Below are 15236 nucleotides of genomic sequence, written 5' to 3' on the forward strand. Positions count from 1 at the left end.
TAAAGCAGGTCTTCATAAAGTGATTCCTATGTCTCATTTAAACATTGTTTTAATTAGAGTTTGTCATTCTTACAAAGGATTATACCTCTGTACTCATTTTAGATGTTAAAATCAGGCTCCTATTGAATGAGCTAGACTGTGTCTGCCATACTGAATGGGGGAGGAGTATCAGTGTTCTGCATTGTGCAGTATATATAGATGGTAGGCTTTCCTATGTATTCCTCTCAGCTAATCTACTTACTAGTCTTCTTGGGCAAGCTACTTAACCTATGTAAGACTCAATTTTATTATCTCTAAAAATGAGTATACTAAGGTTATTGTGGGGATTAAATGAAAATGCATATAAAATGCTTGACACAGTGTCTGGCGTATGGTAAGTCAAGCATAATGAAGTCCCTGGCATTGCAGATGTTCAGACAAAATCTGTGTAACCTGGCATGATTGTGGTGGTCAAGTTTCATGTCCTGAGTAACACTTGAAAGTCTTAACAGTAAGATTATGCAACTTTATAAAATGTATATATTAGTATATTAATTTAAAATCAGCTGTGTTCTAAATGAGCCTTATCTAGTATTTTAGCTATTAAAAATAAATAAAAAATTTTAAATTCTTAAAATTAGCAAAGTTTTTAGATTACTTGATTTCCCCTCTCTATCAATGATACTGAAAGGTAACAAAGATTTTTTTTGACGTTGAGTTTTGAGCTTCATTTCAAAATTGAAATTATTCTTACAAGAGGCAAAAAGTTATTACCGTCTTAAACAGTATTGTAGTATTTGGTGTATCTTAATTTGAAAGGTCTGATAAGCAAGTTTGTTGAAAGTAATCTACTCTGTTGTCTCTTCATCCTCTTTCCCAGTCCCAGTTTCAGCATTATCACCTTTTCCTATTTAGTGTTTCTTTTCTTAACCAATTAAAATCAGTTGCTTGCCATCTATGGTACTGACAACCTTGTAAACTTGGCCTAGAAGAGATACAGCTACAGCAGTAAAAGGATAAGTGGTCTAAAGTAGCCATATGAGTTAACAGTAAGCCTTTCCATCCTCATTCTATTATACCTTTGCTGTATTCTTTTATTCTTAAGAGAAGAATTTTCTATTTACTGGTGGTTGAGAACTGTTAGAGTGGTTTCTTCTTGTTGTATGTGTTTTTTCAAAGTGTAGGTAGATATGAATTATGTGGCGGGAAATGAGATTTGATTTTGTAATTTTTTTAGAATGGCTAAATGATAGAATATAGAAAGGAAATGAGTAAAACTATGATTTACATTTACTAAGGTTTGTACACAGAACTTATAAAAAATAATCCTTTGTCTCAGAGTGTTCAGGCTTCATAATCTTGTAGAATTGTTTTAATTAACATACTAACCTAAAATATTTACAGACTCATTTAAGGGTTCCTTATTATGTAAACTACATTTTAAAAATGAGTACTTTAACTGATTTGATTTTTTTACCTATTGATTTTTATTTTTTGTAAAATTCAGTTGAAAAAGTTAACTTTATATTGTTCAACATAAAGGAGAAAAGAAGTCAAGTCAAAAAAAAGAAAGGATAAAGCCAGAAAAGATTGTGAAGAGCCATCACATAAAAAATCCAGATTATCTTCTGTAGAAGAGTCCTCTAAGAAAAAGGATAAAGGTAAAAGGGAATTAAAATAAAATATTTACTCATATTTCTGAACATGAAGTATAATCTGCCATATGTCTCAAATGTTGAATTTAATTAGTAAATGCATTTAGAATTCTGTTTTATAGTAGTTGAAAGGAAACTGGTTGGAGAATTTCAATATGAATTTACAGTAACTTACAGGAGTTTCAAGAACAAGGTTGGTTTTGATTCATTTTTGGCAGATAGTATAATATTGCAACAGCATTCTAATTTCTGGATTTGTTACTTACAGACTTGTTACCTTGAGCAAGTCACTGAATTTCTTGAGTTTCACTTTCCTCGTGTACGTAGTGGTGATGTGAATACCTGCTCTCTATACTGCTGGTGCTTATTGTGGAGAATCAAATAAGGATGTGAAAGGCACTTTGAACACTGTAAATCAGTACATAACCTATAAGTCAGTTTAACATTGTAACACTGTGATTTCAATTATGGTCTGTGATTTTTCTCACTAGCTTATGAGCTTCTTGAAATGATAGAGGTTGATATGTATGTTTCCTCAGAACCTAACATGGTGCTGTGCACATACAATTAGTAAATAACTGTTAAATTCAAATCCAAGTCAACTGCTACTTTTCCTCAGCAGTGCTTAAGCTGTCTAAGCCTTAGTTTTTTCATGTGTAAAATGGTCATGATAATCGTACCTAGTAGGTCATAGGATTTTTCAGAAGTTGAAATGAGATAATGCATGTAAGCAGTTTGCATAGTACTTGGTACATAGTTAGCTATTATGAAGGTTACTGCTAGTTGCTTTTTCAGTCCATAATAAAGTAGAGTCAAATTGACTGTAACTTAGAGTGAATTGGACTTAAATTAGGTAGGTAATGGTAGATTGAATTAGGTTCCAGCCAATGTTAACATAATACTTGAACAGGAGAGGGCTGCCTTGCTCCAGCTATGAAGATCATTAGATATGTTATGTTCTTACGTACATTTTTTTCTCCTAACATGTCATGATACATTCAAGTATATGTATTGCCAAGTTTTTGACTTGATAAAATCGATAGATGTTGAGAGGAAAAATACTGATATTCTATTTATTGAGAAATGGTATTTGAAACAGAATACCTTTTTTGTCTCTAAATCATGTTCCAAACTTCAAAATAAATTTTAATTAATAAGTGTGAGAATCTCATTTGAGTTTTTAAAAATTTTTATTTATCCTCATGTGCCAGTAAAATATTTAGTGTATTATATCTGAGGATTTTGTAGCATTCACTATTATATAATATATTTATATCGTAGTATGATACTATGTTAATCATTGCATATTCCAAATAAAAGAAGAACTAATCCCTACCTTGTAAAAGTTTATTCAGTACCTCCAAAACAGATAATTAGGTAGCTGGATACTCAGGGCTAGGAATGGGGTTGTACCCCTCAAATTATAATATATATGCATGTGATCTTCCTTATAGATGTTTTTCCTTTAGTGTTCTATATTTCAGTAGGTGATACCTCTGTCAACCTAAAAACTAATATCGGAAATCGGGAAATTATCCTTGATGCCTTCTTTTTTTCTCGTTATTTATGTAAATACTATCAATTTTACCCCCAGGGTATGTATTTCTCATGTTCTCTCTAGTCTAGATCAAACTACCATGTTTTCTCATCTAGGCTACTACTATATTATCTGATTATCTGATTCTAACACTGTCTTGTCATCCCACCTCCCTCTCCTTAATCCATTCTCTAGTAGTGATTTCCTATGTTCTTAGGATATAACCAATATCTGGACAAGGCCCAAAGGCTCTCTATATGATCCAGCATACAAGGCTTGTTTATCACGACTCTTCACCTTACGTTCACACTCCACCCACATAGCCTTTCAGTTTCTAGGAAATGCCAAACTTCTTTCTGTTTAAGGACTGTATAGGTGCTGCTTCCTCACTAAAACCTCCAGTCCCATCCTAACTCATCCTTCAGATTTAAGCTTAAGTGTCACTTCCTCAGGGATCCTTTCCTGACCATGAATCTAAATTCGGACTCCCATTTATAATGCTGTCACAACCTTGGAACTTTTCCTTCATTACACATATGACAATTACATAAAACATAAGGAGAACAGGGGTTCTGTCTGCTGTGTTCATTGCTCTATCCCTAGCACCCCACTAGCACATGTAAGGCATAAATAATAAAGAATAAGAAAATAAAAGACTTGAAGATTGTTTCAGGGCAACTTCAGAGATAGAAAACCAAAGCAGAGTGGAATTGAGACATCTGTGTCTTATTTACTGTTTATTCAGAGAACCTTTCATAGCAGAGAGCACAGGATATAGTTCTTTTTTTCAGCTTCTTTGGTATAAAGCAGAAAATGACAACATCTTAGCAAACTTTTAGGAAGACCATGTAGACCTCTTTAATATCTTCTCATCTGGGATCGATCATCTGGAACTAGGTTGATCTTGATATGATACTTTCTTGCCAGGCCACCTTAATTTGGCCCAGACTTGAATAGTAATTAATAAATGCTTAATATCTCAGCTGCATTTGGACTGTCGTCATTCCTCAGAACAGTTACTTTCTTGATCTTTTTCCTATCTTTTCAGCCTCTCCTCAGCCTCTTGACTGTAATTCCTCCTCCATCTTACCCTTGTTGGAATTGCTCAAGGCTCTTACAGAACTTCTTTTTATTCTCTCTGTTCTCCCTGTGTGATCTCATCAACCCCGTTAGCCTTAGGTTACCATCATACAAAATGTTAAATAAGTGGATGGATGGATGGATAAGTGGATGGCTAGATAGCTGAATGGATAGAGAGGAAATGTAAGAAAGATCAAAGCTTGACTTTGAGGACCAGTCTGCTTTGGCAGCTGTGAACAGAACAGGGTATTTAGGTAAATTGTCTGGGCAGGAAGTTCAAGATCTTATCCCTCCCACCTCCACCCTGTCCCCAAGCTCAGTTCCTTGGATAGGCCTTTTCTGACACCCTTCACCCCACTCCTCCAGGCAAGATTAGGTCCCTGTTAGCACGTTCTGATAGCACCCTGCACTCTCCTTTAGAAATACATATCATTCTTGGAATAATTTTTCTGTTAAGGAAGGGACTTTGTGACTTGTTTAGTTCTCTATCCCCAATTCCTAAGCACAGTGCTTGCTCCACATAGTAGGCATTCAGTAAATGTTAGGTGAGTGAGTCAGTGAAGTCAACCAGTTTCTCAATGTTGAAAGGAACATCAGAGATCAGCCCTGGAATCATGATCAAAAATATTTTCTATGGTTTTACCTTTCAAAATATGATCCTTTGCACTGTCATCACTTGGGAGCTTGTTAGAAATGCATAATTTCAGACCCTTCCAGATCTCCTAAATTAGAGTTGCACTTTAAGTTCTCAGAATGATTCATATGTACAATAAAGGTTAAGATGCACTGCTCTTTATCATGTATTTGTTCTGCTTTAGCTTCCACACCTCCAGGGAAAAGGAACCCATTTTCCAAAATACTCCTTTACATTTCAGACAGCTGTAATTGCTAGCAGGTTTCTCTTAACATTTAGCCCAAACGTACAACTTCTTCCTTCTGGTTCCAATTGTGTCCTTTTTTTAACCTATTGACACTTGGAAGCAGGTATCATTGTTCCTTACATGACAGAGAAGAATACATTTCTTTTGCCATTGGAAGTTTAGCTATGTTTTTATTTGCTCTCTGATGACTAGGAAATAAGTAGGAGTGAAGAAACAATAACATAAAGCAGTTGTTGCAGTCCAGGCCTTGGCTTCCTTTGGAATCTTTACCCTGTAGTTCTCACACCCTCTTGTCTGGCCTTAAGGGGCCATTCATGCGACAACTTGGGCTAATTATGAGACCTGTCCAGGGAGGTTGGAGGAATTGTTACTCTCCATCTGTCTTCTGTTCTTTTTTGATTTAGCAGCCTTCAGAAATATTTCCCCTGAGGTCTTACTGCAGGAGATTGTATAATGATGATTTTTTTAGATTACTTTAATAGATCTTCAGTACTTTTTCTGTTTCCCTCACTGGGTAAACCATTGTAGAATTGAAAATGTTTGTTTTATGACAAATTTTTTTGTGTGATTTTCAGTTACAGAGAATTCTCACCTGTACGTGATCATCAAAAAAGATTAAGAAAGATTAAAAGATTTTTTTAATCTTCTTTTTCTTAAAAGATTAAGAAAAGGCATTTATTTGTAAACTGCTTTCAGATGTTGAACATCTGTAGATAAAATATTGTTTGTATTGCAGCTAATCTATGAGGGTTTTTGGGGGTTTTTTTGTTTTTTTGCTTTTTTTTGTCCTAGCAACATGAGATTTTTTTTTTATAGGTGTTCATTATTTTTTATGTTTTGTGCTAGGTATTCCAGGCTGTACAAGAGCATAAAATACCCCTCCCTAAAAGAATCTAACATTTTAATTAGGGAGATAAGTCTAAGGAACAGGAAAGATTAGAAGACAGGGAAGTGCTTTCCTGTAAGACTATACACTAGACTATTGGGAAGAATTCCAGTTATAGCTATAGCTGTTACACCACTGCAAGGTAATTCTTGACAAAACAGTGCTGGGTTTTTTGTTTTTGTTTTTGTTTTTCAGCACATTCACTCTCAGTGAAATCAGAAAATTCTATCAACAGTATCAAGTTTTTATTTAATAAAAGTATACAAATTCAAGTTATTTACAATTTGGGTTTCCCACAAACTGTGACTTGTTCTGATGTAAATTTTTTTTGTTGTTTTTGTACTGTGTGAGAAAAATCATAGAAAAAAGAGCAAAAGTGTATTTCTTCCCCAAATTAGAACATTTAAAAGTTTCTTATGTCAAGTATAGAAGAGCATAAATTTTTTTTTCAGTAAATACAGTGGATAAACATTTTAACTTCACATCATGAAGTATGAAGGAAGAGCACAAGAGGGATGAAGTTGGGATAGAAAAAATTGGGGAGGTGGATTAAAATTTAAGAAATATTGCTTATATTGCACAAGGCTGAGTGATCGCTTGTCATTTGGTGATTTTGATTGATCAAATTAAATATGTGGTTTGTACATAGAAAGCAAATGTTAGCAACGGTTGTTACTGGTCAGGTTTTTAATAAGTCCTGTAGTTTTCATCAGATTGGATTTCATTGAATATTTGCTACAAATTTTATTGTTTTTTCCCTGCAACATTCCAAAAAGTATTCACAATGACTTACAAAAATATATACTATAAGATTTTTTAAAGGTGAAATCAAAATAATGGAAAAATAAGATAGAATAGGAAAGTAAAGCTAGAGGTAAAATTAATACAGACAAATATTTACCAAAAAGTCTTGCATAATTGCAAAAGTAGATCACAGATTTGTCACTGTTCTTCCTAACAACCAAACGAAAGAAAGGAAACCACCAGTAGAATGATTAATTGTACCCATACAATATTAAAGAGAACTCACAGGGTGTTCAGCTTTTTCCAGGCAGTTTTGAGAGCAGAATCTACTGTGGGTTCATAAAAGGGGGTATCCATTTGTGATATAACAAACAGTAACCTTGTATCTCAACAGTAATACAATGTAGAATTTCTTAAAGAACTTGCAATAAATAGGGTCTAACAAAGTGTAGTTCAATAACATATCTAATTTATGTTATAATATCTGGACTTATTTGTAGAAATTTAGAGATTTGAGACTTCTAGCCTTACTTGTAAATTTATAAACTTAAGAATTAATTTTTTTCTGATTTTAAAGTAATATATATTTATGTGGCAAACTCAGGAAAATATTTAGTAATTGCTCCAAATCACCATTCAATTTAAACTTTATTAGCATTTTAGTATATAATTTTTTTTTAAGTTTCTTTTTCTTTTTTTAAATTTTATTAATTAATTTATTTATTTGTGGCTGTGTTGGGTCTTCGTTTCTGTGCGAGGGCTTTCTCTAGTTGTGGCAAGCGGGGGCCACTCTTCATCGCGGTGCGCGGGCCTCTCACTATCGCGGCCTCTCTTGTTGCGGAGCACAGGCTCCAGTCACGCAGGCTCATTAGTTGTGGCTCACGGCCCTAGTTGTTCCGCGGCATGTGGGATCCTCCCAGACCAGGGCTCGAACCCGTTTTCCCCTGCATTGGCAGGCAGATTCTCAACCACTGCGCCACCAGGGAAGCCCCTAGTATATAATTCTTAAGGAGAATTTTTAAGTGTTCAGTAATCAGAAATTTTAGAGAAATAGAATTTTAAAGATATTTACTGTTTAAAATTTTAATGAAGAGGGAGATATCAGTGGAGCTATTCCTCTAGTTTAGGAATACAACATATTCCTTATGAATTATTTTACTCATACCATTTTGTTTTCAACACATTTGAAGTGTCCTTAAAGCACTGACACTTCCTTTCTCCCCATGTGAATCCTAATCTATCAGTAGCTCCTTCTTCTAAATTAGATTAAGTTTCCTGACAGCTTATAGAACATAACCAGGCATGAGACGATAGACTTAAGCTATCTGAGGATGGGGTAGCAAGTATATATATTTTTAGAAAGCATACACAGGTTAAAATGGGAAATTTTATAGTTTTTGCGAATTTCCAACTATATGTTGCAGTGAGAGGTGTGAAGGCCTATTTAATGTAAAAAAATAACATTGCCCTTCTCCAATTCTAATTTTTATTAAAAAATCTTTTGGGGAAAGGTCTTGACTGACTTGTTTATATTCATTCTTTTGTTTCCTCTTCCTTCCTTCTCCCTCCCACTGTCCTTCCCCTAGCCCTCTCAAACCTCCCTCATTTCCCAGAAATAATCTTATGTCTCTTCACCCTCCTCAGCTAGGTCAAACTTCTAGTGGTAGGGAGAGGAGAATACTGTAGCCAACCTGAAGAATCTCTAGCTTAGCTTGGTTCTTGAAGTAGAACCATTTCAAGCAGGGGACATGTACCTTGTTATAGTTTGCCAAACCCAGATATCTTCTCAGGTGGTCAGTGACCTGTCTTAGGTGGTCTTGGCAATTTTACAACTCAAATTCTGTTTCTATTATATATTTCATTTCCATTTGGATAATATTCAGTTACCCTTTTACCCTCATTTAACATATGGATTATTTACACCAGATCCATAAAGAAAAACCCAATTTCTATGGGGAAAAAGAATTTTAACTTGCTTTTGTTGATTGTCAGCCATAATCGCAAGTGGTTTAGTTGTGTACCTCATTTAATCATAGTAATGGGCATATAATAACCCATTTTGCAGATAAGAGAACCAAGACCCAGAGAATTTACATAAATTGCATAAGGTCAAATAGTTGGTTAATGGCAGAGCTACGATTAAACACAGGTTTATAACTCCAGAGTCTGCTCTTTTACTTATATCATCAATAACTGTTCATCAGTGAATCAAACGTTAGTCCACTCTTTATACCTCAGTTTGGGCAGATATATTACACCAATCCACATTAAATGATTTGATCTGTGTCTCAGTTCTATCTGTAAAATGGGTATAAAGAGACTTGACTTCATTGGATTATTATCAGAGTCAAGTGAAATAATAAACATGTAAAGCATGTGTCTTAATATGAAGTAGTCTTTGATAACCTGTAGCTATTATATCAGAGAAAAGGAAAATACTGGACATTAGATTTTGTGTTTGTTCTTCACAATGGGTCAGATCAAAAGTTAAGTCTGTAAAAGTCTGACCTGTCCATTGTTTTCATAATTGGAGACTTGCCACTTCTTCAGTAGGCCAAGTTATTTAGGTATGTAATATCCAGAAAAACCAAGATGATAGACCTACTTGCATTATTCAGAGCATATAGGGAAAATTATATGCAGTTTGCATTACATTCTAAAAGCAACATTGAAATCTTAAAGCAGGTCAAGAATAGAACAACCAAAGTGTTGTCAGAACTTGAAATGTTGTTATAGGAAGAAGGTTGAAGGAACCGTAGATGTTTAGCTTAGGAAAAAGTGAAGAGGGAAGGGGTAAGGAGGTAGACATGGAAACTGTAGATATTTTCAAGACTGCTACTATGTAGGAGACTTATTTTTGGTGGCCGGTTGGCAGAACTAGAGTCTATGGATAAAAATAGCCCAAGGACAGATTTTTGCCTTAATTTAAGGAAAAATTTGTCAATTAGAACTATCTGAAGAAAGGAATGGAGGAATGGGCTGCTTCAGGAAGTAGTGAGGTGTTTAGATTGGACAGCCACTTGTTATTGGAAGTATTACAGTAAGGTGTTCATTCACTGGATAAGGGCTGGACCTCCAAGCTCCCCTTCCAGTACAGAGTCAGTGACTTAGATTCTGATCCCCACTTGTCAATAATTACTGTGTAGATTTGATACTGATAGAAATGCAAGCATCGTTTTGTGTTGCCCGTTCTTCTAAATGTTATTTCCTTAGCAGCACGCTTCCCACCTCTGGCAGGTTGTAACAGTTATCAAAAAAGTGATTTGTAGTTACTGTCAACCTCATGGAACTAGGTGTTTTAGATTCGTAGTTAAATATTAATAGATTCATAGGGTTGTAAGGGACCTTAAAGGTCATATAATCCTGTCTTGTAGATTTGATTCTCTAAGGATATTTGATCACTTTTTCAGGATGTCCTCTTTCAAAGAGAGTTATTTTATAATGTTATTCTAAACTGATTGTATTTTTTAGTAAAACTGGATCGTCTGCTATCAGAAAACTGGTGTAGGAAAGCTGGCATGTGGGCAGTACTCTTGAGAGGGAACAAGAAAACAGGTGGTTGTAAGGCCTTTTGAAATTAGCTGCCCACTTTCAAAGGCCTTGTAGGTTTGTTCTCTGACATCATTAACGGGATAACACCATGGTGATAACTTTACTAGGCCTAATTAGTTTTTCTGTGCTTTCTTTATCTCAGTTAGTGAATTTTCATAAAAATAAGAGCAGAAGACTGTTTTGTTTGTTTTGTTTTTGTTTTTTGGCTGCGTTGGGTCTTGGGTCTTCGTTGCTGCGCATGGGCTTTCTCTAGTTGTGGCGAGCAGGGGTCTACTCTTTGTTGTGGTGCGCAGGCTTCTCATTGAGATGGCTCCTCTTGTTGCAGAGCATGGGCTCTAGGTGCACAGGCTTCAGTAGTTGCAGCATGCGGGCTCAGTAGTTGTGGCTAACGGGCTCTAGAGCGCAGGCTCAGTGGTTGTGGCACACGGGCTTAGTTGCTCTGCGGCATGTGGGATCTTCCTGGACCAGGGATAGAACCCGTGTCCCCTGCATTGCAGGCGAATTCTTAACCACTGCGCCACCAGGGAAGTCCCAAGCAGAAGACTTTTTTCTTTTCACATATTCAGTTTGGGACACTGGCGTTCCAGTGCTGGCTGTGGTTGAGTGGGAATCTTATTCCCAGAGCTTTATAATTTTATCATCTTCGTGTGTCGATCGTTAGAAGCACAACCCCCACTCCCTTTTTTTTTTTTTTTTTTTGCTGTTTTTGTTAGAATTTGTGCTAGAATAGATTCAGTTAGGACCAAAGTTCAGACATACATGTTGATTCAAGGATCAAAGTCCAACAGGAAAAAAGGCTAGAACCACCATGGCAAATCAGTACTGTTTTATTTTTGTGTTGTGTTTAACTAAGGTACATTCTTATTGACAGGCCAAATTTGTGTCACTTCTTTTCCAGACTAATGGTCATTATTGGAGAGGAATTATTTGCTAACATAATTACTTTGTGGCATATAATTTTGTTGTCTCATAATACATGTTTCAGTATTTGATAATTTTTAGTTGACTAATATAGGGCGATTCATTTGAAACATGTCTATTTTGTTATGTTTTAAAAATAAAATACATTGTTTTTACTGATCTTTAAAGGTAATACATGATTATTGTTTAAAATATAAAAAAATTTGGAAATGCTTAAAGAGTAAAACTATCCCAGGCCCACAAGTAATATAATCACTGTTAAGTTTGGTTGGTCCTTACAAACTTATTATTTATATATATATATGTGTGTGTGTGTGTGTGTGTATTTATTTATATGCACACACACTCATAAATAATAATATATATGTAGATACAGTGTTTTAATACAGATTGTATTATACTGTGCCTGCTTTCTGTAACTTTTAAAAATTTTGATATAGCATACACATTTTTCTATGGTAATTCAGATGTGCTATGGTTTTTTTTTAATAGCTGTATAGTATTTATTTAACCAAGCCTTAATCCCTAATTGGTGGGGATTTAACTTGTTTTCTTTTGCTGTTGTTGTTATACAATGGACATCTTTGTACATATATCTGAGGTGCTCGTTTATTCTAAGTAAATAATTAAGTTCCTAAAAACAGCATTGCTGGTCAAAGGGTATCTATATTTTAAAGTGATCTATATTGCCAGATTTTCCTCAAGAAAATGGTATTTACTCCTAACAGTGTATGAGAACATCTGTTTCTTCATTGAAATGGACTTCCTCTAGTTAATGTAATCAGCATTAATTTTTTTTTAAGTCTGACAAATTTTTTTTCATAATTTAACTAGCTAGTACTATATACTAGTTCAGTTCTTAAGGTCTTGATCCTAATGTAAATACTCTCTACAAAAATCTTAACCTGCATGTCTTTTGTATGATCAATAAAAATAAGAAACTAAATTAAAGACACCTGTATTGCAAGAGATAATTCCTTTATAATATAGAGTTAATATTGGAATTGTTACTTTAACTCAGTATAACTTATAGAAGTTTCCCATGAGACTCTAAATCCTTGGTCTATTTGCTGAGGCTCTTTGGTATATCTCAGCTTATTATCTTTCAAAAGAATTTATTGGTCTGGAAAAGTGCATTAAATTTTCAGAGAGCCATAAAAGTTGAAGCTAAACCACAGGTACATCTGGAATTTATTTAATTGCATTGGTGGGTAGTTCAAAATGTGTTTTAAATGTAATGTGCACATTTTTAAAAATTTCTTTTAAATGAACAGGAAGCGCTGATGAGGAAGGAAGTACTTCAGAATCTGAACTTTGGAAGGGCCCACTACCAGAGACAGATGAAAAATCACAGTAAGTCCTGATAATAGTATTAATAGACAATGATAATGCATACCTTCTCCATCAGTCTAGGAAGCTATGACCACAGCCATTTTTGATAACAGTTAATGAAAAACTTAGCATCATGAATGTCTTTTTAAAGCCAAGGACCACCTGGCCTGCTAAGGTTAGAGTTTTTTCCCAGCCATTGTTTATGGCCATAAACAGCCAACTTGTCCAGCTCCCTCTTGGTGAGTAAATCTTTCCTCAGCTCACATTGTTTCAGAGAGATGCTGTTTACTAGCTTCCAGAGCAGCCTATCCATGATATTCTGATTATCATAAACCTATACAGGGGAGCCCCTTGCAGATATATACAGGTGTATAAGTTTTCTTGCCAACAGCCACCTTAGCCCCGAGAGATACACAAGTCACCACATGCATTTTTCTCTGCTATTGGTTGGAAGAGCTGTCTGCATATAGGCTGGAATATTATCAGTTCTTCTCATATACTGGGATGTTCACCACTTGAGCTTTATCTGTTGAAAGGGGATAAAATAATACCTACTACAAAGAGTTTATTGTGAAGATTTAATAGAATAAAGAATGTAAAGCACCTGGTCTGGCACAATACCTACCAATATAGTAAGTGCTCAATAAATTTTAGTCCCATTTTGTTACTCTAGGCATATTGGTTCATAATAAGAGACCTGTTGAATCAATCATAATTCGCTAATTTAAGCTGATTATAAAACATATTGCTAATTATATAATATGTTCTCAGTGTAATAGAATTCAGGAATGTTGGAAAGAGGGTTTTTTTTAAAAAAAAAAAAAAAAGATTAGTTTTTTTCTATGACCTTAACCTTTATTTTTTTCAGCCAAATAAAGAATTCCCAAATGAATCGTCATTATAGATCAGATTATAAAAAAGGTATCGCTATCCTAGTAAAACTATCAGCTGAACTTTTGACCATATAACTTTCCCTTGAAGAGCTGAAAATGACAGAATAGGTCTTGGAGTCAACTCACCTTTTTGGCAGTAAAGATACATGAATAAAGTCTAAGAGGGATTTCATAATCCAAAGCTCTTTGTGACCTTATAAAAACTTGACATCAGGTACTGACATCTAAGGTCACACAGAAATTCAGCTAATTTCATATATTTAAGTTCTTACTATAATTCAGAAAATTCCACTGCATTTTGCTGTCATGCTTCGGAAAAGGGACAGTAGCCAGGAGAATACCAAATTGTAGGTAATTTTACATCAACTTTATCTGATTCTGGAATTAATTTTTTAAAAATTTGAACATGGTTGTGGTGGCTCTATACATTCACAATTATTTAAAATCAAATGATGGAGTCCCATTGTGAATCTCTGATCTAAAAGAACATTTTCTGAAGAGACTGGTACACAGAATTTGTCCAGCTTGATTCTCTGTTCCCAGAAGGGAGAAAAGCAATTGTACATACATTTAATCTTCAGAACAGCTCTATGAGGAAATGTGATGTTCTTTATTTATAGATAAGGAAACTGAGCCCAGAGAAGTTAAATAACTTGCTTGCTCAGCAAATAAGTGACAGAGCTAGGACTTAAAAAACACTGTCTGACTTGAAAACCTGTGCTATTTCCATTGTACTTCTCTGGCTCCTAGCACTAATATTTATTTAGTACTTTACAATTTTCATAAGAGTTTAACACATTATAGTTTAATATCTCCTTTCAGAGTTCTGTTCTTTGTTTTAGACATAATCTTCACTGCTACAGATACATATTTACTCTTCTCAGAGTAATAAAATCTGCAGCCTAAGCAGATTTTCCCTATTCCTAGGAGTAAGACTTATATTTTTCCTTAAAATCGTTTTTTTCATTCATTTTTTGATCAGGCTATAATTTGAAATGAGAATGAACAGAGTAAGTTATAAAGTCAACCAAAAAGTAAAGAGAAGCAATGACATTTCACAAAGTACTTCAAAGTAAAATCTTAGGTAATAAATACGTTCAGGGAGACGTGCCAACATATACATTTTCAATTTAATCAGTCTTGGTATAGTTATGATTATTTGAGAAGCCAAGAATTATTTGATACCTGAATCATGAAATATATTGCTATATAAATGAATCAGCAAATATGTTGGATTAAAATATTTTATTTTTATTAATCTCAGATGTGTCACCTAGTAATTTTTTTCTCTAATTGTTGATTTTAATCAATATGTATACTTTTTCTTTTAAATAGGGAAGAAGAATTTGATGAATATTTTCAAGGTTTATTTCTGTGAGATGGAAGAGGGATGCCTACATTCCTTAATGTGAAAATATACTTTGAAACTCTTCACAAAATTTTGTCTACAAGTTGCAACTTGAGTGGTTTGTCTTTGGAAATAAAAATACAGCTACTCTCAGGATGTCAGATGCTTTGGAAGTTTTTCAGTTTTATTGGAGGCACTTTTCCCTATTTATCTTTTCAGTTGTTTATCTACAACTCTGTTCCATCTGTAGCTCCTAGAGTATGGACCTAGTACATCCTCTAGTACAGAGATCCATTGTGCCTATATTTTTGTAGGTTTTTTTTTTCCCCACTGATTCACATTTAAGTTCCCTTGCCTCAGCTTAAATTTTTAGGATGATTGGGATTTCACGAAATTACAAAGTAGATTAAATATGTCTTCGCGTACCC

At 34.5% G+C, this 15236-nt stretch overlaps 1 protein-coding gene across 2 annotated transcripts in view; it reads left to right on the forward strand.

Annotated features, from left to right (window-relative positions):
• Positions 1-14964, forward strand: part of LOC309604779 (protein FRA10AC1) — a 39533-nt gene extending 24569 nt beyond the window's left edge. For both annotated transcript variants that reach the window (XM_082339733.1, XM_082339734.1), the window contains 3 exons: positions 1522-1640; positions 12510-12588; positions 14796-14964. In XM_082339733.1, coding sequence (XP_082195859.1) covers positions 1522-1640; positions 12510-12588; positions 14796-14838 — 241 coding nt within the window. In that variant the 3' untranslated portion in view covers positions 14839-14964. The remainder of the gene's footprint in view (positions 1-1521; positions 1641-12509; positions 12589-14795) is intronic.
• The last annotated feature ends 272 nt before the right edge of the window (positions 14965-15236 follow it).

This window comes from Balaenoptera borealis (assembly GCF_965194805.1).
Source record: "Balaenoptera borealis genome assembly, chromosome: 10".
Lineage (NCBI taxonomy): Eukaryota > Metazoa > Chordata > Mammalia > Artiodactyla > Balaenopteridae > Balaenoptera > Balaenoptera borealis.